The sequence below is a fragment of the Sparus aurata genome, chromosome 5, assembly GCF_900880675.1.
Source record: "Sparus aurata chromosome 5, fSpaAur1.1, whole genome shotgun sequence".
NCBI lineage: Eukaryota > Metazoa > Chordata > Actinopteri > Spariformes > Sparidae > Sparus > Sparus aurata.
The window spans coordinates 9,106,814-9,130,739 of NC_044191.1; the positions used below are offsets into that span (position 1 = coordinate 9,106,814).

At 41.9% G+C, this 23,926-nt stretch overlaps 3 protein-coding genes across 3 annotated transcripts; 2 read left to right on the plus strand and 1 right to left on the minus strand.

Moving 5' to 3' along the window:
* The first annotated feature begins 1,497 nt into the window (after positions 1–1,497).
* snrnp200 (small nuclear ribonucleoprotein 200 (U5)) lies at positions 1,498–16,334 on the plus strand. Its single transcript, XM_030415756.1, has 44 exons — positions 1,498–1,806; positions 2,038–2,201; positions 3,132–3,303; positions 3,396–3,588; positions 3,703–3,758; positions 3,876–3,974; positions 4,076–4,228; positions 4,310–4,409; positions 4,501–4,637; positions 4,741–4,818; positions 4,992–5,165; positions 5,286–5,423; positions 5,514–5,669; positions 5,780–5,950; positions 6,048–6,241; positions 6,383–6,506; positions 7,051–7,200; positions 7,307–7,549; positions 7,632–7,820; positions 7,919–8,116; positions 8,225–8,377; positions 8,472–8,552; positions 8,671–8,754; positions 9,301–9,407; positions 9,486–9,604; positions 9,696–9,850; positions 9,935–10,124; positions 10,212–10,385; positions 10,523–10,683; positions 10,780–11,007; positions 11,110–11,301; positions 11,396–11,574; positions 11,680–11,831; positions 11,923–12,031; positions 12,803–12,911; positions 13,011–13,200; positions 13,289–13,453; positions 13,552–13,673; positions 13,808–13,951; positions 14,690–14,866; positions 14,974–15,134; positions 15,304–15,385; positions 15,525–15,617; positions 15,722–16,334. Exons 1-44 carry the CDS (start codon positions 1,762–1,764, stop codon positions 15,869–15,871), a joined length of 6,411 nt encoding a protein of 2,136 aa, XP_030271616.1. The 5' UTR covers positions 1,498–1,761; the 3' UTR covers positions 15,872–16,334.
* ciao1 (cytosolic iron-sulfur assembly component 1) lies at positions 16,326–20,932 on the minus strand. The gene is made up of 7 exons (XM_030415757.1): positions 20,494–20,932; positions 18,883–19,031; positions 18,685–18,796; positions 18,389–18,477; positions 18,097–18,298; positions 17,453–17,522; positions 16,326–16,818 (listed from the first exon to the last, which is right to left on the minus strand). Exons 1-7 carry the CDS (start codon positions 20,630–20,632, stop codon positions 16,584–16,586), a joined length of 996 nt encoding a protein of 331 aa, XP_030271617.1. The 5' UTR covers positions 20,633–20,932; the 3' UTR covers positions 16,326–16,583.
* Positions 20,933–21,132: 200 nt separating this feature from the next.
* Positions 21,133–23,786, plus strand: tmem127 (transmembrane protein 127). Its single transcript, XM_030415758.1, has 3 exons — positions 21,133–21,917; positions 22,009–22,173; positions 22,268–23,786. The coding sequence occupies exons 1-3, from the start codon at positions 21,680–21,682 to the stop codon at positions 22,576–22,578; spliced, it is 714 nt and encodes a 237-aa protein (XP_030271618.1). The 5' UTR covers positions 21,133–21,679; the 3' UTR covers positions 22,579–23,786.
* Positions 23,787–23,926: the final 140 nt, after the last annotated feature.

Genomic DNA, 23,926 nt, shown 5'->3' on the forward strand with positions numbered 1-23,926 from the left:
TTATTGGTCCCGCAAACGGGGGAAATTTCTTCAACACAGCAGCCAGAGGACAGGGTATTGTATTCAAACAATAATGATAGTAAGAGAATAAACGATGCAATAAAAAAGTAAGAAGTAAGAAATACAACATAGAGCTCTCATATACATTGTATGTAAAGACAGAGAAAAAGGGTTCTTTATGTTGGTCACAGACACGAATTTCCTAACAAATGTGTCAAAAGACAATTGTGAGGGTTTACAGAATGATTCATAAAACAGGAACAATAATGTTTTGCTTCTGAATTTTAGATTCATTTTCCTTTGATCTTAGCTTTCATCTTGCGAAACACTGGATAGTTTCTCTTTTTCAGGCCTCAAACACTTTCAGATTCTGCTGAAACTGTCCATGAGGTCAAGAGGAGATAGATTGTTGCTTTCAATGTATGGACATATGAGAGATTATCAGATGAAAAGGTTGGGATAATTGGTCATAAACATAAATGACAGCAGCATAGGTCACATTTACTCTACTTAACCAAGAACATTCAGTCATCAAAACAGATTTATCGCCACTGAATTTGGCTTGTTAGTGTGCAGTTTGACTGTTGATAATTTTGTCAGTGGGCTAGTAAGCCCATAAGTAGATAAGTAAGAGAAAAACTGGTTGATTTGAGACTATATACATGAAACAGTATAAATATTGTTTGTTAATGAGCTCATATATCTTGAACAAAATCAAAGGATAGCTAATAAGTGAAATATGTATTTAAGAGATTATGAGTACTTGGTATTGGTGTATGTGTAGTATGCTTGAATCAAATATGGTGAAGTTATTCTTTTTAAGGTTTTGGTTGTGATGGTTCACTTTCATGAAGGAACCCACCTTCACTGAGTCAACACAGTCCAACTTTTTTCACGTATATCAACATTTTGTTTTTGGAAAAGCAGCTGAGCTCGATGATATACTAAACTGTGGAGACTCTGCGTCAACTGTGTTAAAGTAGAACATAGCATTGAAAAGGACCATTATTTGGGATTTGATTCAGCATGCAATCTGTAAAATAAAGTATTAGTTAAAGTTATCAAGCTAATGTAGTGGAGTAAAAGTACAATAATTGCCTTCAGAATGTAGTGGAGTGTAAACGTACTTAGTTGCAGTCCATCACTGGTCATACCTAAATATAAAAATAATTATTCTCACTTAACTTCTTTCTCATTGATAGAGGGAATTATTTTGAGGGCAATTGGCCGTATCTTTTTAATGAAGAAGATGGTTTATGGCCAAGAATTAAAAGGGAACACTGATATTTTTTGTTCTCCCCTTATAAAGTCTTTTAGTAACATTGAATATAAATTTACATAATTAATAGATACGAAAATTATGAGTAATGATTACAAACAAAACCTAGAAACCTTGTTTTTGTTCTTGGGAAACCACTTTGATTTCAGCCTCTGTGGAACAAAAACGACCTGCAGGGGGAGCTCCTCGCGCTCCTTGTGCCGGGTCGAACCTTTGACACCGGAAACGGAAACCAGCGGCAGCAGCGGCTTGTTGTGCGCTCGTGTTAGCGCTGCTTTGTAACGTATGGGGGACGCACTTTCTTCAATGAAACTCGGGCATTTGGAAAACAATCTCATGCTACAAAATTAAACACCGTGCGGATGTTCCCGTCGTCTCCATAAAAAGGCCAGAGTGAAGTCAACTCTGTGGATGTTTCGAGGCAGCTGGCTGGTTCACATTCAGTTCAAGTACGGTAAAAGCTAAAAGATAAAACTCGCACCATGGCGGATGTTACTGCCCGTAGCCTGCAGTACGAGTACAAAGCGGTGAGTATATTTTTGGAACAACCTGGGAATATTTACACAGAGAAAGTTGTAACTATGTTGTAGGGTTTAATACGCCATTACATTATCAAGCGTATTTGCTAGTCCTATGTTTTTATGATACTACGTGTTTTGCTAGCCACTCGGCTAACTAGCTAGCGTTAGCAGTTAGCTTAGCTCTAGCTTTGCAGACCGTTCTTGCCTGACCTCCTCGTCTTTTCATTGAATTCCTAGAACTCAAACTTGGTGTTACAAGCTGATCGCTCTCTGATCGACCGCACACGGAGAGATGAACCCACCGGAGAAGTTCTGTCCCTGGTGGGGAAGCTGGATGGGACCAAGATGGGTGACAAGGCTCAGAGGACCAAACCTCAGAAGCTGGAAGAGAGACGAGACAAGTCAGTAATGTCAACAACACAGTTCTCTGTGTAGCAGTGTTGGGACAAGTTTGTTTTATCCACCCACAGTGAACAAGGGATTTTTTTTTTCAGGGCAGATACAGCTTATATGTTTTTTAAGCAGACTGATAACCAATATTTGGAACTGATCGGGCACAGAAACACAAATTGTTATATCAGTTGTTGAATATCAGCCAGGCTGATATTTGTTCTAACCCTACAGTGATTATTAGCCTTTTTGAGTTTTCACATTACGGAAGCTTGTTAGTGAAGCTGAGAGTTAGAAAATTCTTACTAAATGTTTTTTTTGTGCTTTAAGTTTTAGACATTGCAGTTTGTAGTTTTAAATCAAATCCAGAGGATAAACATTAAAGGTCCAATTTGTAATGATGTTGATTTCCGAGTCTTATTCTAAACACCAAATAACCGATGCTGTGGGATGGTGCCTACACAGCCTACAATCTCAGAGCATCAGTATTTGATGAGTTGGCAGCGATCTTTTCATTTTTTCTTACCAATATTTTGGGTAAATTTAAAAAATCAAAGTAACACATTTCGATCCAAAAGTTAAGTGCAACTACATGACTGACATTAGCCAACTGATATCAGATACCTACATGATAGAAATTCCAACTGAATTCTGATAAACACAAGGCATTTCAAAACAATATTTAGTTTCATTTGCATTACATCTCATCAGTAAGATAACTTTGAAAAACTCTGCCTTCATTCCAGACAGTGATTAATTTCAGTACAAAATAAAATGCACATGGCAAAGGGGAAAACTCAGTTGTATTCTTGGAAAAATGCTGTTGCTCTGAAAAGGCAATAGGCTTTCATGTAAGATCCTTTGAGTGCATTTTATGTTGTTCCCGAAGTAAAGAAACACTCCCTTTATTCCTTTTTTCTCCACTTGTTCTGTGTATACAGGAGGCGAAAAAGAGACGAGGACAGACACGACATCAACAAAATGAAGGGCTTTACCCTTCTGTCTGAAGGTATTGATGAAATGGTGGGCATCGTGTACAAGCCTAAAACCAAAGAAACCCGAGAGACCTATGAAGTGTTGCTCAGCTTCATCCACGCTGCTCTGGGAGATCAGGTGAGAAAACCTTAAAACATTTGTCAAATTTTAGAAAGTCAACTTGTGGTTTTCATCATTGACCCCCTCCTGGTTATCTTATCTTTTTGCAGCCACGTGATATTCTGTGTGGAGCAGCTGATGAAGTTTTAGCAGTACTAAAGAATGATAAAATGAGAGATAAAGAAAGGCGACGTGAAGTCGAGCAGCTTCTTGGACCCGCTGATGACACACGCTACCATGTGTTGGTTAATTTGGGCAAGAAGATCAGCGACTATGGAGGGGACAAGGACTTACAGAATATGGGTTAGTACACCAGAAGTACATTAAGGAATAACTCATGTTTTGCTTGATGTACATGTCAGTTTTCTGTGGAAATATGATTGTGATAGTAGACTATCTTTTTTTTTTCTTTCACAGATGACAACATTGATGAAACCTATGGTGTGAATGTCCAGTTTGAATCTGATGAGGAGGTGAGGGCTTTTTGCTGATACCTTAAAAGTGCAATTCTTAAGTGATCCCTGATTTGTAGGTTCAAGTTAAAGTTCTAATATATGACTTTGCTTATATGCTTTTTCTTTGTTATTCAGGAGGGGGATGAAGACCAGTTTGGAGAGGTACGAGATGAACACTCAGATGAAGACAGCGAAGGAGAGGAGGCAGGTGTGGGCTGCGCTCTTTCAGCCAATGTAAGTGAAACAACTGCATCAATATTTGTATTGAATTCAAATGATGATTGTGATTATGATTGTACACTACACAAAGAGTTAATCAATTGCTCTTTGTTTAGCTTGGTGCCACCGGTGACGTGATGACCGTGAAGAAAAAAGATCTACATCCTCGAGACATTGACGCCTTCTGGCTCCAGCGTCAGCTCAGCCGTTTCTATGACGATGCCATTGTCTCCCAAAAGAAAGCTGATGAAGTCTTAGAAATCCTCAAGGTATGTCTGAGATCTTGTCTCTAGTATTTACATATATGTTTTTCCAGAAAAGCTCACCCATTGTCTGTCCATATTTCACAGACTGCCAGTGATGACAGAGAATGTGAGAACCAGCTGGTGTTGCTGCTCGGCTTCAACACTTTTGATTTCATCAAAATTCTCCGTCAGCACCGTCGCATGAGTAAGTTAGTGGTGGAGAAAGATGACATGTAAGATAATTTTATCTTGTGTCTTTTGAAGTTGTTAATCACTTTCTGTCTTCTGACATACAGTTCAGTATTGTACAATGCTGGCAAGCGCTCAGAGTGAGGCAGAAAAGGAGCGGATCATAGGAAAGATGGAGTCAGATCAGGAACTGTCGAAGATTCTTTACCAGCTGCAAGAGACGGAGAAGGAGGATATTATTCGGGTGAGATCTCATGCTCATAAAACTTTTGAAGAAATTGAATAAAAGTATTTTTGGGTGATTATTTTTTGTTAACTCATTTATTCATGTGTTGTTGTATTCTTAGGAGGAACGTTCTCGAAGGGAGAGGGTGAGGAAGTCTCGTGTTGATGACTTGGAAGCAATGGACATCGAACATGGAGAGGTAAATGTCACTGTGATCACAAATGAACTGCACATCATACATGTGGGTTAGATACCTGTGATATTCCTTACCACAAATTACTGCAGTGGTCAACAGTGACACTGCCAGAGATACTACATATAAACACTTAAGTTGACAGGTAGTTAACATTATTCCTTCTTCTTATCCTACAGTCAATGGCCCCTCGACAGGTCCTGGACCTTGATGACCTGACCTTCACCCAGGGGAGCCATTTCATGGCCAACAAGCGTTGCCAGCTGCCAGATGGCTCATTTCGTAAACAGCGCAAAGGTTATGAAGAAGTCCATGTGCCTGCGCTCAAACCTAAGCCCTTTGCAGATGATGAGGTTTGTTGGTTGTGTGTCTCATTTTGTAAAACATGTCAACACTTAAGCAACTGATGCTAAATGATAAGCAATGCATTAGTGTGTTTATGTCTTACATTCAACATATTATTGTGTCATCAGGTGCTTGTTGCCATTGAGAAGTTGCCTAAGTATGCACAGGCTGGATTTGAAGGGTTCAAAACGTTGAACCGAATCCAGAGCAAGCTATTCAAGACCACCATGGAGACAGATGAGAACCTGCTAGTGTGTGCACCCACGGTAAGCAAACTGTGTTAAAGCCAAGCACATTGTGAACCGTTTTCCCAAATGTATTTTCTCCTGTAATTTTGTTATTTTTTGTGCACACAGGGAGCTGGTAAGACCAATGTTGCTTTGATGGCAATGTTGAGAGAAATAGGAAAGCACATAAACCTGGATGGAACCATCAATGTGGATGACTTTAAAATCATCTACATTGCTCCCATGCGCTCACTTGTACAGGAGATGGTGGGAAGCTTTAGTAAGGTGAGTCCGACCTCTGTCCTGCAGAGAGTTGTAAATATATCAGCTGTTTTAATGTACATGAATCAATTCATTTCTGTGATTAAGATTTTTTTTCTTGCCTTTTTTCCCAGCGCTTGGCAAGTTACGGCATCACAGTGTCTGAGCTGACGGGAGACCACCAGCTCTGTAAGGAGGAGATAAATGCCACTCAAATCATCGTCTGCACCCCTGAGAAATGGGACATCATCACCCGTAAAGGTGGAGAGCGTACCTACACCCAGCTAGTGCGGCTCATTATCATTGTAAGTGCTGTGGATGTGTTGACAAAGTCGTAAAACAGAAGTGTACAATTTGTTGTGCTGACGATTTGACATGAAACTTTCATGATGTGTTCTACAGGATGAAATCCACCTACTGCACGATGACCGTGGACCTGTGTTGGAGTCTCTGGTGGCGAGGACCATCCGCAATGTGGAGCTGACTCAGGAGGATGTCCGTCTGCTAGGCCTCAGTGCCACATTGCCCAACTACGAGGATGTGGCTACCTGCCTGCGCGTGGATCCTGCCAAGGGACTCTTCTACTTCGACAACAGGTATGGCTGTTTGGAGGATGACTAAAACTTGAACGATCAAGCTTTGTTCGGAGAAGCACACTTTCCATTAAAGTTGCATGTTTTCTTGTTTGCACTCTTTGCATTATTCATCTCTGATGACCACATTCTGTTTCTCTGTAGTTTCCGCCCTGTCCCCCTGGAGCAGACTTATGTTGGCATCACAGAGAAGAAGGCAATCAAGCGTTTTCAGATCATGAATGAGATTGTCTATGAAAAGATCATGGAGCATGCTGGAAAGAACCAGGTGAGAACTGGTTGTCCAACTCCTTTTCAGCTTCCTAATTACTATGAAGAAGAAACTTGGATATACTATTTTTACATCCATATTCATGCGAAATTGCCTTTCTATTTTTTCTGCTGTGTCATGTTAAACATCATGAATGTTAGAGTAACAGGGAACAGTAGAGAGCAGCATGGAGGCAAGTGACAATGTTACAGTGGTGACTTTATTTATCTTTTACTTCAGTCTCTCTTTGAAACTCATCAATTCGGCGTAGGTCATGGCATCGTGCCAGAAAAGGGGTGGAAATTAGTGTCATCCTGGTTTCATATTTCCTACTAAATCAGAGCTGGAGTTACGAATGCCCTTGACTACTATAGAGTAATTTGCCCTGGGAATGAAGACAAAAGCCAAATGTTAGTGGCTGTTGGTGTTGTTTTTGTCCAGTATGAAATGTGTTCTAAGTACAGTTCTGTAACTGCACATGCTGTTGCCCTACACTACCTCCCAACTTGAAACTCATCAGCTCAGATTTGACACTTTCCTGACTTTAATTTGTCTCCACCAGGTGCTTGTATTTGTCCACTCCAGGAAGGAGACTGGAAAGACTGCCAGGGCCATCAGGGACATGTGTCTGGAGAAGGACACACTGGGTCTGTTCCTCAGAGAGGGTTCAGCATCCACAGAAGTGTTGAGAACTGAGGCAGAGCAGTGCAAGGTGAGAAAACTGCAGAAAAGTCAGATAATGGAAATAATGGAATTCAAAGAGCAATCTTTGCTCAGTCAGAACCGTGTCAAACTTACCCTTGAACTTTCTTATCTAGAACCTTGAGCTGAAAGATTTGCTGCCTTACGGCTTCGCAATCCATCATGCTGGTATGACCAGAGTGGACCGTACGCTGGTGGAGGATCTGTTTGCTGATCGACACATCCAGGTTCTGGTGTCCACCGCTACTCTGGCTTGGGGTGTCAACCTGCCGGCACACACTGTCATCATCAAAGGTACTCAGGTGTACAGCCCAGAGAAAGGACGGTGGACTGAACTCGGAGCCCTTGACATTTTACAGGTCAGTCTAGGTGGATACTAGCGAATAGTGCTTCATACCTTTTTTTTAACAGTAATAACTCAATGGTTTATGTCTTATACAGATGCTTGGTCGAGCCGGTCGTCCTCAGTACGACACCAAAGGAGAGGGAATCCTGATCACGTCCCATGGAGAGCTGCAGTATTATCTGTCCCTGCTCAACCAGCAGCTGCCCATTGAGAGTCAGATGGTGGGCAAGCTGCCTGATATGCTCAATGCTGAGGTCGTCCTGGGCAACGTGCAGACCGCAAAGGTGAGCCGCATTCTAAGACTCAGCTTTATATAAATAAATAGCTTTTCAACTAATCGGGTTCTGTTATAATTTCTGTAATCCTGTATTTGTTGTTTCAGGACGCTGTGAACTGGCTCGGCTACACCTACCTGTATGTGCGCATGCTCCGCAACCCTACACTGTATGGAGTCTCCCATGATGACCGGAGTTCAGACCCCCTGCTGGAGAGACGCAGGATGGATCTGGTGCACACTGCAGCCAGCGTCCTGGACAAGAACAGCCTCGTCAAATATGACAAGAGGACCGGCAGCTTCCAGGCATGAACATTTATCATCTGTTATCTATTTTTATGCAATTCATGTTAGATTGGTGATGACTTTGACTTCAGGCTATTAATGGTAGACTTTTGGCCCTTTTACCTGAAGGTCACAGACCTGGGACGTATCGCCAGTCACTTCTACATCACTCATGACTCCGTTCAAACCTACAACCAGCTGCTGAAGCCCACTCTCAGTGAGATTGAGCTCTTTAGAGTCTTTTCCCTTTCCTCTGAGTTCAGGAACATCACTGTGAGAGAGGTATGGCTGGTGTCCAATCACTCATGCATGTTTACTTGTAACCCCCAACAAAACTCATTTTAACATGCTGAATTTAATTTGTTATGTCCTTTAGGAGGAGAAGCTGGAGCTGCAGAAGCTGCTGGAGAGAGTTCCTATACCTGTGAAGGAAAGCATTGAGGAGCCCAGTGCTAAGGTAAGATGTATAACCTGTTCATTCCTAGTTTTTATGATGGCCATAGTTTGTTTCTGTTTTTCTGGTGAGCACATAAAGTGTCACTAAAAAACATCTATTTTGTGTCTTACCCTTTCAGATCAATGTGCTGCTCCAGGCATACATCTCTCAACTCAAACTGGAAGGCTTTGCTCTCATGGCTGACATGGTGTATGTTACACAGGTAAGAAAGAACCAAATTTCTTAGGTTTTCGCACATTTTCCAGACTTAGTCTGTAAAACTCAAGCCATTGTATGAAAAAGCTATCAGAGATTTTACAGACTTGTTTCTACACTGTGGCAATACTACCTGCAAATATTCATGAGAAAAAAATTTGTATAGCACTTTTCTAAACAAAGTTGCAAAGTACCACATCGAAAAATAACAATTTTATTCATTTTTTATTTTTTAACAATAAATGTGTTTGTTCATGCAGGATGTTTGTTCTCCTTGTTCTAAAACTTGTTTATCCAACAAAATGTTGTTTTATTATTGTATTCTAATATCAAAATGCTCCAAAAGGCTGTATTTGTGTACAAGACTCACTCAAATTTTCTTCCGAGAATTGTATATCTTGAACGACCCCCATTACCCCCGACCTGCTTTTGCCTTGTTCACTACTCTACAGTTAGGTCTGTGCACGTCTAGAGAAAACAAATCCTACAGAAGTCTGCCAGTTCTTAAAATGAATTAGTCATGAGATTCATTTGATTTATTTTTGTCCTTCAGAGTGCTGGAAGGTTAATGCGGGCCATCTTTGAGATTGTGCTCAACAGGGGCTGGGCTCAGCTGACAGACAAGACCATGAATCTTTGCAAGATGATTGACAAGAGAATGTAAGTAACTCCTCCCAAAACATGCTGTGTTGTGTTTGCTATAGCAGGCCACTGATATTCTGTGTCCCTGTTCTGTAGGTGGCAGTCGATGTCTCCACTGCGACAGTTCAAGAAGCTACCAGAGGAAGTGATTAAGAAGATCGAGAAGAAGAACTTCCCCTTTGAGCGTCTCTATGACCTCAATCACAATGAGATCGGTGCGTTTTCATCCCCCACAACATGCTTGCTAAACTCTCTGTCTCAGTCTGGAAAGCAATTACATGTTTTATGTTTCATTTCATTTGTCAGGTGAGCTGATCAGAATGCCAAAAATGGGTAAGACCATCCACAAATATGTCCACCAGTTCCCCAAACTGGACCTGGCTGTTCACCTGCAGCCCATCACCCGCTCCACACTGAAGGTGGAGCTCACCATCACACCTGACTTTCAGTGGGATGACAAGGTCAGTAGTTAGAACCATGATGCTCTTCAACAAAACTGTCTGATTCTCAGCCTTCTGATAGAATGTTCCTTTTCCCCCTCTTAGATTCATGGATCATCCGAGGCTTTCTGGATCCTGGTTGAGGATGTGGACAGTGAGGTCATCCTCCACCACGAGTACTTCCTTCTCAAAGCCAAGTATGCCCAGGACGAACACCTCGTGACTTTCTTTGTCCCAGTGTTCGAGCCTCTGCCACCGCAGTACTTCATCCGTGTGGTCTCAGACAGATGGCTCTGTAAGTAACTGGATTGAAACTTTTTTCTGACAAGACATTTATGTTTAGTATTTCAACTAACTGTTTTATTCCTTCTGTTCTTTTCAGCCTGTGAGACTCAGCTCCCGGTGTCCTTCCGTCACCTGATCCTACCTGAGAAGTACCCCCCACCCACTGAGCTGCTGGACCTGCAGCCACTGCCTGTCACTGCCCTCAGAAACTCTGCTTTTGAGGCGCTCTACCAGAACAAGTTCCCCTTCTTCAACCCCATTCAGACACAAGGTGCAGAAGAAGATAGAACACACATTATCATTTAATAGAATGATAGCTTTTTTGGTTCTTGAGGTGATTGACTCTGAGGCTATCTATCCGTTTCAAATTGTTTTCTTGACTTAGTTGCATTTTTTCTGTCCCTCCAGTGTTCAACGCTGTGTACAACAGTGATGATAACGTGTTTGTGGGAGCTCCCACAGGCAGTGGAAAGACCATCTGTGCTGAGTTTGCTATTTTGAGGATGCTGCTGCACAACGTTGAAGGTCGCTGTGTCTACATCACCCCAATGGAAGCTCTGGCTGAACAGGTATATAAAGTCTTTTGGAAGATGAACGTGTGCCTATGTCAAAACTAGACTTGCTCTGCGTCTTAGATAATAATTATGTCAATCTTTGTCTCTCAGGTGTTTGTCGACTGGCATCAGAAGTTCCAGGACATCCTGAACAAAAAAGTGGTGCTGCTGACGGGAGAAACTAGCACAGACTTGAAGCTCTTGGGAAAAGGTGACATTATTGTCAGCACCCCCGACAAATGGGACATCCTGTCTCGTCGCTGGAAACAGAGGAAGAATGTCCAGAACGTCAGCCTTTTCGTCGTGGACGAGGCACACCTCATTGGAGGAGAAAATGGAGTAAGCAAACTAAACTGCTTTGTCTCACGCTTCAGTGATGCCATGTAATAGCCATTCTTAGACTGTGAACCTTTGTTAATGTTCTTTGTTTCTTTTCATTAGCCCGTGTTAGAGGTCATCTGCTCCAGGATGAGGTACATCTCCTCTCAGATAGAGCGACCCATCCGCATTGTGGCCCTCAGCTCGTCTTTGTCCAACGCCAAAGACGTGGCCCACTGGCTCGGCTGCAGCACCACAGCCACATTCAACTTCCACCCCAACGTCCGACCTGTGCCTCTGGAGCTGCACATCCAGGTCTGGGAACACTCTGCCAGTCGACAATGTCTTAAACTGCTGATGTTTTGTGTACATGAACATGACAACATTAATTCCTGGTAACTCTGTTTAGGGCTTCAATGTGAGTCACACTCAGACTCGCCTGCTGTCCATGGCTAAACCAGTGTATCACGCCATCATGAAGCACTCTCCCTCTAAGCCGGCGGTGGTGTTCGTCCCGTCCCGCAGACAGACTCGTCTCACAGCCATCGACATCCTCACATTCTGTGCTGCTGATGTGGTTCCTCAGAGGTCAGTCACTACAGTGAGATCACAGCAGTAAATAAGTAATAGAATGATAGTGCTGATGTTGCCATTATATTTTTACACTGTGGCTTAATGTTTGTCTCTCTGTAGGTTCTTACATTGCACTGAGAAAGACCTTGCTCCATTCCTGGACAAAATAAATGACTCAACTCTCAAAGAGACTCTGGCCAACGGCGTTGGCTACCTGCACGAGGGCCTGTCTGCAACTGAACGCAGAATAGTGGAGCAGCTCTTCAACTCGGGTACAACTCACTCCTGCTCTGCTCTTCCAGCTTGTTGTATGATGAACTACAGTAGAATATTAAGAATTTTTGGCATCCTCCCCTTTGACAGGTGCTGTTCAGGTGGTGGTGTCCTCTCGTTCACTCTGCTGGGGCATCAACATCTCTGCACATCTCGTCATCGTCATGGACACCCAGTACTACAACGGCAAAATCCATGCGTAAGTCTTCCAGTAGTTTGATGCTCTTATTGAAGGGGAATTTTAGTGTTTTTAAAACGTTCAAAGCTTTTTGTTTCCATATTTTGTTGTGTAAATAGCTAATAAGTAGAAAAGGTTTTGGAGTTGGTCGATTGCCTCAGATTGCAGCTGCATCACAGGCTGCAAACTCACCACTCATCTGTTCAGATTGTTCTGCTAAGTGTCTGACAGCATAACGGAAAGCCCCCGTACTGAGATAGACCCTCTTGTAAAAGGGAAACAGCTGTTAGTTTGCTCTCACTAAATTTACCAGACGTCATTTACAGGAACAGTAATTTTATAATTGAATAACACGACTCATTGGTCCCAATAACCCTTAATTGAACCCTTAATTCATCGTGTTAGATGAAGATTACTTAGACTCTACACGCTGTTTCCCTCCACTGCTCTTCTGAATTTCCACCTCTCTCTTGCTCCTCTCCTGATATTTTCACATCTACCAGTGAGGGTTTACCTTAACCAAACTGTCAGTGATTGTTGAAAAACTGGAAACATGAACCAAGATGGTTTTGGTGAGCAACATAGCTGCCTTTTCTGGTTAAACAAAAAGGATTTTATACAATGTACTCTTTGAAAACAGGCTCTATCTCTGTAAGAATCCTTTCCATAATCTTGTCAGACTAAGGCCCAGGTTTTAAAAATACCGCAAATCCTCTTAAAGGTGTGTACTGCAAATACTATGTATCTTGTTGTGTTGTTGACATTCTGCTCCTGTTTCCTCCTTTCTCTCAGATATGTGGACTATCCCATATATGACGTCCTCCAGATGGTGGGCAAGGCAAACAGACCCATGCTAGATGATGAGGGACGCTGTGTCATCATGTGTCAGGGCTCAAAGAAGGTAAATACCCCTCTGCTGTTTCAGTGACATGGACTAAAGCAATTACTGTACAACAGTAAAACTAATCCAAACGGTTTTTTGTTTGTTTTTTCCTGATAGGACTTCTTCAAGAAGTTCCTTTACGAGCCGCTGCCAGTGGAGTCTCACTTGGACCACTGCCTCCATGACCACTTCAATGCCGAGATCGTCACCAAGACTGTGGAGAACAAGCAGGATGCTGTGGACTACCTGACCTGGACATTCCTCTACCGCCGTATGACCCAGAATCCCAACTACTACAACCTGCAAGGTGAGTTTAATCTGGTATAAATGGTACTTATACTGGATCAGATGAAGGAACAACTTATTAATATCAACTTTTGTGTTTACTTTGCCAGGCATGTCCCATCGTCACCTGTCAGACCACCTGTCTGAGCTGGTGGAACACACGTTACATGACCTGGAGCAGTCCAAGTGCATCAGCATAGAGGATGAGATGGACGTAGCACCACTCAATTTGGGCATGATTGCCGCCTACTACTACATCAACTACACCACCATCGGTTTGTGCCAATAGAGCTGTCCTGTCGTTGATTCTTTCTTTATTTGGCAAAAATGGATGAATTTCACACATGACTTTGTTTTTGTTTGTATTTGGCAGAGTTGTTCAGCATGTCCCTGAATGCCAAGACGAAGATCCGTGGGTTAATTGAGATCATCTCTAACGCTGCCGAGTACAAGAACATTCCCATCAGACATCATGAGGACACACTCCTCCGACAGGTAACAGACAGCACTGACAGAACTCCGATATAAATCAACATATGTGTGAATCATAATACATCAAGATTTCTCTTTCAAGTCAGTGCGTTGAGACTAATGATGTCGGAACAACTTTTTACATTTTCTTATTTCAGTTGGCACAGAAAGTGCCACACAAACTGAACAACCCCAAGTTCAACGATCCCCACGTGAAGACCAACCTTCTGCTGCAAGCCCACCTCTCCAGGATGCAGCTGAGTGCTGAGCTGCAGTCAGACACAGAGGACATCCTGAGCAAGGTACAGAGTCATGCTAAATTAGACACCAAGACCCCATTTACACCTGCTCCTAAAATGTGATCTGCATCCAGACATGTTATCTGGATATGGTGTAGATGTGTAGACATTGTACTCTGATTTGCCTGACCACACCTGGAAGTTGTCTGGTGGTGCTGGCATCTGTACACAACAGTACACTGATAGATAAATAGATAAATAGATATTTATTTTGATGAAAAAGCAGGTATTAACTTATACTACATCTATTCTCTGACATGAAAGTACCAAAAGATGCATTTGCAGTACTGCATAAAGAAAATCCAAGAAAAACCTGCGAGTGACAGTGTGTGTACACAGCAGTACTGCAACATTTGTTAGGTATTCCTTTCTTTGTTTTAACAGTTTTAAAACAAATGAAGGATTACCTTAATCTATTACATTTGCCGAATTAACACGAGGGGTACAATGATTAAGAATTTGTCTTAGATGGTTTTCAGAAAGTTTCCCTCAAAGTCACAAAATGTTTTGTTTTTTAAAGGAGTCTGGTACTGATCTGCTGTGACCTCAGATCAACCATGCACAGCTCTAGCTCTGTAGGAAAGAGATCTCAATGAAGATATCGAGACACAAGAGCGCAAAATTTGCATTGCTGACTATCAAGAAAACGTATCCGAGTACAGACCCCATGTACATGCAGGTGTAAATAGAATGCGAGTTGGATTCCTGTGTGTATATTTGACCCATGTGTTGTGTTTTCAGGCGGTTCGTCTGATCCAGGCCTGTGTTGATGTGCTGTCCAGTAACGGCTGGCTCAGTCCTGCACTGGCTGCTATGGAGTTGGCTCAGATGGTCACCCAGGCCATGTGGTCCAAGGACTCATACCTCAAACAGCTGCCCTTCTTCACTTCTGAGCACATCAAGCGCTGCACAGACAAGGTACATCAGGGTTTTTTTTTTGTTCTTTTAAACATGCTTCATGACATCTAGCTTTTGCTTTCAATACAAGTGTACAGAGACCATCTAATCCCGAATCTATTCATCAGGGAGTGGAGAGTATCTTTGACATCATGGAGATGGAGGATGAAGACAGAACTGCATTGCTGCAGCTCTCAGACGCCCAGATGGCGGACGTGGCGCGCTTCTGTAACCGCTACCCCAACATTGAGCTGTCATACGAAGTAGCAGAAAAGGACAACATCAAAAGGTATCAACGGCATTTCCATTCGCAGCAACATTTGGATTACTACATCAATAATGTTGCAAAGAAGAAAAAAAACAGCTGCTTGATAAGGATACTGCTGCTTGGTTTCAATCATTTCTATCTCACATTGTTTTTGGCGAGTGTTGATGCATCTTTTCATGTTTCTTCACAGTGGCAGTCCAGTTCTGGTTCAGGTTCAGCTGGAGAGAGAGGAGGAAGTGACTGGGCCTGTTATCGCACCTCTCTTCCCCCAGGTAAATATATATATTTTTTATTTTTTTTGAAGTAGTTAATGGGTCTAAATGCTCCATTTTCTTTGGTTGAATTAAAATGGCTAATATTTTTTTTACTGACATGTCAGGGCACTCTTGATAATATTTTTCATTGTTACAGAAACGTGAGGAGGGCTGGTGGGTGGTGATCGGAGACCCCAAGTCTAACAGCCTCATATCCATCAAGAGGCTGACTCTCCAGCAGAAAGCAAAGGTCAGTAAGAGCCGCCCGCTGCATGTTTACTGTGACCAAAAATAGGTTTCCTTTAAACCAACAGAGGCCTCATTTTTCTTATCGCTGATCTTCCTCCTCTGCAGGTGAAGCTGGACTTTGTTGCACCAGCGATGGGTGTTCATAACTATACCCTGTACTTCATGAGTGATGCATATATGGGCTGTGACCAGGAGTACAAGTTCAGCGCGGATGTGAAGGAGGCTGACAGCGAGGGAGACAGTGACTCAGACTAATCGGTGTCTTGCAGTTTGTTTTATATCCAGGGGGATGAGGGGGTGTTTGTTTTTACTGTAGATATTCAGTCTGATTCATGTTCCTCACTGTGTAAGCATCTCTACTCTTGTGAAAATAAGTCATTTTATTTAGTGTCTCAGTTAAACCACCTGAATGATGTATACCAGTCCAGAATTAAAGTGTACAGGATGTGTTCAGTTAATGTAATCAGACATGTTTTACAGACACATGTAACCACTGAACACTTTGAGTGACAGTCAGTTTTCAGGTGTGACTGAATTTGATAAACCTTTAAAAATTAAAGAAATACACATTTATCAAGATGGTATGCTCTTATTCCAGATTGGATCTTCCAGTGGTGTTTTTGTTGAATCTTATTCTTGGACTGGTCCAGATGTTTTTAGTATGATGTGCTGTCTGGAATATTTTTTGCAATAAAGTAAAGCCACACAATTGTTTATATATTGTTTTTATATTTATTTCTTTATATAAACATGAAATGTCAGTAAATTCTTCATTGAGCTGTTAAAGGAATATGTAGACTCAAAGTACAAAATGCGCTGAAGCAACATCACAAGTGACATGTTCATAAACTAATATCAAGTAAGCTGTAAAAGCAGGCTGAACTGAACATATTACATGTGGTCACCAGTTTCCAGTGTACCTTAACTGTCCAGGTTAAGCGAGAGGCAAGTTAACGGTGATCAGCGCTCAGTCTTCTTCGTGGAACCGCCAGATGCTGATGTCTCCGTCATCGCTGCAGGAGACCAGCAGTCCCGCCTCCTTCGGGTTCCAGGCTACACAGTTGACATCCTGGTTGTGAGCTCTGGTCACCTGTGCAGCCAGTGAAAACACCGGCTGGTCGGGGTCGGCCGTCGCGTCCTCTTTAAACACTCGCACTGCGTCGTCACCGCAGGCAGTAGCCAGGGCGCCAGTAAGCGGACACCTGAGCAAAGACATGTTCTCCCATTGATCTCACAAATCACCAAAATGCAGCTGAAATGTCCACCTGTGATGGTGGGTAAAAATCATTTTTTAAATGTTTTTTTGACTTGCTTTTACATACAGTGTCAGTTTCCCCTCTGCACCAGTAATAAGGAAATGTGTTGTAGGGATCAACCAATTAAGGTTTTTCGGGACCAATACTGATTACTAGCAATGAAGGAGACTGATAAAAGTTATTAAGCACCAATTTATATTTGCAGTAAAAATTAAGATCATTAATTCCAAAATCTAGAATAACCACTGATGGAATCTAACTACATGCAATTTACTGAAGTACACTCAAGGTACCTTATTTGATACCTCATTTCTGCTATTTTATACTTCCTACAAACAACATTTATTTGATAACTTTACCAATTCCAATAATAATCATTCCCTCGTGTTTTAACCATCCAATGCCAAATTTTCCTCAAGTTTAATTCGATTCTGCCTCCAATAAATACATATTTAGCACTCCACAGTGATGAGACAACCTGAAGTGAGCAGCAGACTGGTCCAGTAATTTTAACAAGCCAACGGAACAAACAGGTCTGAGAGTTTATTGTACCTAATATATGAAACTAGAGGATTCTTACCAGGCGATATCGTACACTGTTCGTCCGTGGTACCCAGACAGAGTGCAAATACACTTCCAGGACAAGTCTCCTGTATAACACGGAGAGCAGAGGAAAGGACGAGTTATAGTAGTCCACCAGCATCTGTCCACTCATTCTCACTCCTTCTACTGACAGAAATGTGCATTATAAACTTGGTCTATTCAATTACCATCAAACTAAACAGCATTTTAAGAAGGTTTTTCAGAGTACCAGAAAGGTGCCATATTTTTTTCCATTCAAAGGTGTGCCTGATAATAGGGGAGGGTGATCTGGCCAAAAACATCTATCTGTTAAATTGCCATGCTATGCGGATTCAAGATGAAGTCTGAACAATTGAGTCTTGAGTCTTTTGCAGAATATGTGAGAAGAGTGATTTACTGTCTTGACATTGGTCGGGACTTCGTTCCACCGCTGAGGTGCCAAAACATTCTTTGCATCTTCTCTTTTTGTTAATTTTAAAGAGCTACCTATGACAATTTGTTGATCCAATTTTCATCGATAAAAAGATTTAAATGATAACTAGTTAAGGCTATGGTTTGATACAACATTTTATTAATGAGATGTGTTCTGATTAATGAGTTTATTTATATCAAGACCTCAGGTGTCTAACAGTAACAACTCACCCTGTGCACTTTCATTTGGATACTCCTTCCAAATCTTCACGGTGCGGTCGTCGCTGCAGGAGGCCAGCCTCTGTCCAGCTGCATCAAAAGACAAACTCCACACGGTGGAAGTGTGTCCCTTCAGGGTGGCCTGGCACTCCCAGTCGTCATCCTCTTCCTTGTAAATACAAATGTTGTTGTCGTAGCTCGCTGAAGCCATAAGCTGTAAGAACACACCGTTAATAGATAGAAAGATGATGGTGCAACAAATTGAGAAATCATTACGGTGTATGTAGCGCAGAGAGTGACCTACCTCCTGGTTTGGGTGCCACACAACATGTTTGACGTCTTGTGTGTGAGAGTTTATGACGGTAACACACTCGTACTCGTCTTCTTCATCCACTGTGGGGCACAAAGGGAAACACATTGTTTCCTCAGACAAGCACATGGTAGATAATTCAAGAAGCAAATCAATTAAAATGTAAAATAGAAATACAGTTATGTAAAAAAAGTAGAGGTTGGGATGTTTAACATTACATTTCTAAAATTAGAGAGGGTATATTGATTGTATGCCTCTGAGATGGTGACACACTGCAGTTCAACACAAACCTTCCCAGACCCAGACGCTCTTGTCTCGACTACACGTTGCCAGCAGATTCCCTGAAGGCGCCCACGCCACACATTTGACCTCATTTTCATGTCCTTCCAACACAGTCAAACTCTGAAGAAAAACAAGAAAAAAAACTCTGAGCAAAATTCGATTAAGGTCCAGCACATTCAAAGTGAAGGTTTAACATCTCTTTTAACCTCAAAATCATCGTTCTTCTTTTTCCAGATGCACGTGGTTGCATCAAAGCTGGCAGAGGCCAGATAATTCCCACAGGGGGACCATGCCACTTTCCTCACAGTGCGCTGGTGGCTGTCCTGAAGCACACTCTTACATATCCAGGAGTCACCTAAAAGAAAAGAAGGTCAGGAAGGTTGGAGAACAATTTTTTAAAAATCACTGAGCAACACTGCTTTATGATAATACTGATTTCCAGGCCTTATGCATCAATGAAACTGTGTTTCTGGTTTTCAATTAACTGGATAAAACCAAAAACAGACATTTACATCCGGTTATCTACAAAAGGGTTTCTCTGGTGACTTTCCAGACAATTTACCGTATTGCAAAAAGGTCAACAACAAACAGTTACTGATGAATCAGCCAAACAATTTCATGGTGAATCAATTCATCATTTAGTGTATTAAAAAAAATAAAAATAAATCAAAACAATTTTCCAGAGCCCAAAGTAACGTCTTTACATTTCTTCTTTAACAGTCCAAAATCCAAAGACTGTTCATTAACTGATGTAGTTGACAAAGAAAAGCAGCAAATCCTCACATTTGAGAAGCTGCAATCAGCAAGTGTTTGACATTTTTGTTATAAAAATTACTGAAATTATGACAAAGAAAATTACTTGCCGACTATTTTGACAAACGACTAATCAAAACTGTTAATTGTTGCAACTCTAATCGAGATATATCAATCAATCAATTAATCTTTATCCATACTTGAGATGACTGAGGGGTAACTCTCACTTATGATGACATTGTGTCAAAATAAAACAAAGAATAGGAAAACACACAAACAATAACTAAGACATACACTGACAGAGAAAAGGCAGTCCCACAATTGACTAGTATAAAGCTATTAAAATGACGTGTTCATTTTATTTAGGAAATGTAAATAATTGAAATTAGAAATAACATTCAGTTATAATTTGTATGTTTTTCTAAAGCCCTAAAACTTTGCTATTAGGGCAGATCACTAAATGGATACATTAAAATCAATGGGTGTTGATTAAAATACAATAAGTTCAAAAATGAAGGGAGGTTTAGTTCAAAATTCTAAAATGGCTTCAAGTTTTAGACACCATAATTAATCAATAACATATGACTTGATGATAATCCCTCTATATAACCTAGTGTAATCTATATATCCAAATAAATTACTGAAGATGCCACACAAAACATTGTTTTGACAGCTCATATACTGAATATTACAAACCGGAAATTAAATTGAAAACATTTCACTCTGAATATTTCCTCTTTCACTACTTTCATTTAGCTAGCAAAATGATGTCAGGTATATGAAACATCTTTTTCAAAATGTATTTTTTGATCAGTCAAATGAGAGGGAATGCAGGAGGCGAATGCAAATTAGTAATGGGTCGTGTAACTGCGAGAAGCAACGACATGAGCAATGTGTTTCTGTGATGGTGCAGGAAGTACATCCTGTCAAACTGATCTAATGACTGCTCTACTGTCAGTTACAATGTTATCTGATCATTAGCTACCTTTATCTGTATCAATTAACTCCGTGTTTTGCACATTAGCGAGCTAGCTGTCAATCAGTTCATTTTGTTACGAGCTCACCTTCTCGTCCCCATATCCGGATGGCCTTGTCGCCCCCGCATGAGGCCAGCAGCGTCCCCGACGGGCTCCAGCTGACGAACCAACACCGAGAGTCCGGGTGTGCGCTCAGTTTCTGAACCAGGGACAGAGCTTCCTTCATATCTGAGTTGTTACGATGTTTCTGAGCTGCTGTCACTCCCGTGTGTCTCCGTACTGTTACCAGTGACGGTTAACTGATACGAGATAAGTCAATTAACAAACGGCACCAGGCACCGTAACAACCCACACACACAGCACCGATACTGTCCTAAACCACAGGAATCTGTCAGCCAGCATATAATTTGTATAAAAGAAACGTATTTGCACCGAAGAACAAAGTACAAAAGTTCACAAAAACAACTTCGTCAGAAATGCCGCCATCTTTGCTTGGACTCTTCACGCGGTGCATTGTGGGTCTGTTTTGTTGTTTTTTCTTTTCTTTTTTGCCCATGGTAATAATGGAGCAATAACACCTATTTAAAAAAAAAGTAAAATAACAAATAAAAAGGTATATATTAGGTGTGCCACACTATTATCTAAGCTACTGTTGTTGTCGTTTAACTGTCTTTGGAGAAGTCACCAGTAGGTGGCAGTACCGATCAACACTCGCGTTTAGCTGCAGCCTACTGAAATCACGAAGAAGAAGAATGTTAACAAGGAAGTCGATGTTGTACAGGAAACAGGCGTAAGCTGCCTTTTGTTTTGTTTTGTCTTTGTTTTTCTGACCGAATTGATTGTAATTTTTCATCACTATAGTTACTGGATTAGTTAATAGGCTAGTGTTTATATACTTTGTTTATATTAAGTTGTTTTTTCTATGACAGTTGGCGACATTTGGCGTTGACTGTGAGCTAGCGTCAAACGCTAACAACAGAGCTAACAGGCCCGAAGGCCATCTGTTCATTGTCTGTCCGTCAGTCACATACTTATCCTGTTCATGTCAAGCAGCTAGGTTTAAGGTCAAACGTCGGTTGGAAACATTAGATACTTCAGTGATTAAAGCGCCAGGACCGCTGTCATCCGTTCGTCGCCCAGGTAACGTTAGCTGTAACGTACCGGCTAACTTCTTACTTTGGACAGTCAGTTGGCTGACCTTACTAACGGATCGTTTAGTGCAGTCACATACTGTCAACAAAGGGGCCACAGACAATAAGGAGAGTGGGTGAACATGTATGCCCCGCCGGGTTCTACTGTCCCTGGAGGTCGCAGGAGAAGAGGGGGCACCTCCCTGCCCAAGCAGCCGGAGCGGAGCCTGGTGTCGGCCCTGCCCGGAGCTCTGTCCATCACAGCTCTGTGCACGGCTCTGGCCGAACCAGCCTGGCTCCGGGTTCATGGAGGCACCTGTCCGAGACAAGAGCTGGGAGTGGCAGATGTCCTGGGGTACATTGACCCCAAGCTTCTGGACGGTGAGGACCAGCACAAACTCATTAAATCGTTCAACAGAGATTGATCTAGGAGTTCACTTGTAATGCCTTGTGGTGTCTCTGTGTCCTCCAGATTACTGTGTGAATCCTCAGACCATCTTGCTGCTGAGGGTGATCGCTGCCTTCTGTTTCCTGGGCATCCTGTGCAGCCTGACTGCTTTCCTCCTGGATGTGTTTGGCCCCAAGCACCCTGCACTTAAGATCACTCGCAGATATGCATTTGCACATATTCTCACAGGTATTAAGCTGTCAAACAACAACAACAACCATGTGTCTGAGAAAAGATGACATGTCATTTTTGGGTTCTTAACAGTTTTTCTTTATCCCCTCAGTGTTGCAATGTGCCACAGTCATTGGCTTCTGCTACTGGGCCTCGGAGCTGATCTTGTCACTGCAGCAGCAACACAAAAAGTACCACGGCTCTCTCATATACGTCACTTTCGCCATCAGCTTCTACCTGGTGGCAGGGGCCGGCGGAGCCTCCATCCTCGCCACAGCAGCGAACCTCCTGCGCCACTACCCTACCGAGGAGGAGGAGCAGGCTTTAGAGCTGCTCTCGGAGATGGAGGACAGCAGCGAAACTTTTCCTGCTGATTATGACATTGCCAATCAGTTTCAGCCACCGCCTGCCTACACGCCCTAATGCTGCCAGACAGGCCTTGTTAACACACGCTTCTCTCTCTCTCTCAGCACGGCTATTGGCTTGATGAGCAAAACCCCAATCTTTATCAAACGGATATCTTCGCAAAATACATAATGAACACAGCGTGCGCTGTTGGTGCACAAACTCCTTTACTGACAGTGCTTGGGTGCATGAAAGCTTTCTTTAGTGGTGGCAGGAAGTTAGGAGATAATTCATTCTTTCACCACTGAAGTTGTTAGTGATTTGCATGTAAATGGCTTTTAGGATTTGGTTCTAACATGTGAAGCAAACAAAACTGCAAGGAGTTCTCCATGTGGCTCATCACAAGTCATTGATGACAACCACGGCCTGATCAGTGCCAATTATTGAAGCTGGGCTGTTGGCAGATTGTGAGCAGTTGCGTTGCTCTTGGTTGGACGTGGATCAAGCTTTGTTAAGCATCATTTTGATGTCATTTTTGATAAGCTTGCCATGTGTATGATTTTTATTTGACCGAAAAAAAAAATGCATTTATCAAGAATGCAGTCATACACTGAGAAGTTTGTTTTAGACCTTTCTTTTATATAAAAAAAGTATCAGATGGACCCTATTATTTATTATTTAGCTGTCTGTGCCGTGTCTTACTTTCTTTCCTTTGCTTTGTAGACATCTTTCACTGGTTTAGTCTTATTTAATCACATTTGTACTTGAAATAACTCAAGGAAATTGAAAAAATGTGAGGCCGGTCTTTGCGGTATTTTCGATCTTGGCGTGTGTTGTGTGTTGAAAGCTGGATGCCACGGAGAAATTGAGAAACATGTCTGTATGTTTCACAAAACACTTTGACGTAACAGGGAGCCCGCCGCAGAAGCCGGTCATGTCACGTTTCTTGTATTTGATTTAAAAAGAAAGAAACCTTATTTGTACTTTGTGATCACCATACGTGACAGTTTGAGTATGTGTTTTCTATGCATGAGTTCTTTCGTGTGCAAATTTTAAACCTTCGGGCAGAAGCTTACGGCGAGGACATCTCACTTGAGGTTCCAGCAGAGGTTTAAAATTGTGATTGATGTGGTGACTCTAGTTGATTGTGTATTGTTCTGTTTATTCCGTTTTCTGCATTTTGTTTCTCAGATTGTTGCGATACTTTCATCACCAGTATGTAAATATTGATTGTTTATACATAAAAAAAAAAAAGTGGTCATAATAAAATAAATGCCATATTTTGCCTCCTGTTTGTGATCTCTAGTTTCATCTTGGGTTCTGGCAGTCTACAGGTACAAGCTGTAGTTTTGATTAACAATATGTTGACTTTGACATTTCAGTCTGACCAGGGTATTTCTGGGTTTACCGTCTAGACGTACGGCAT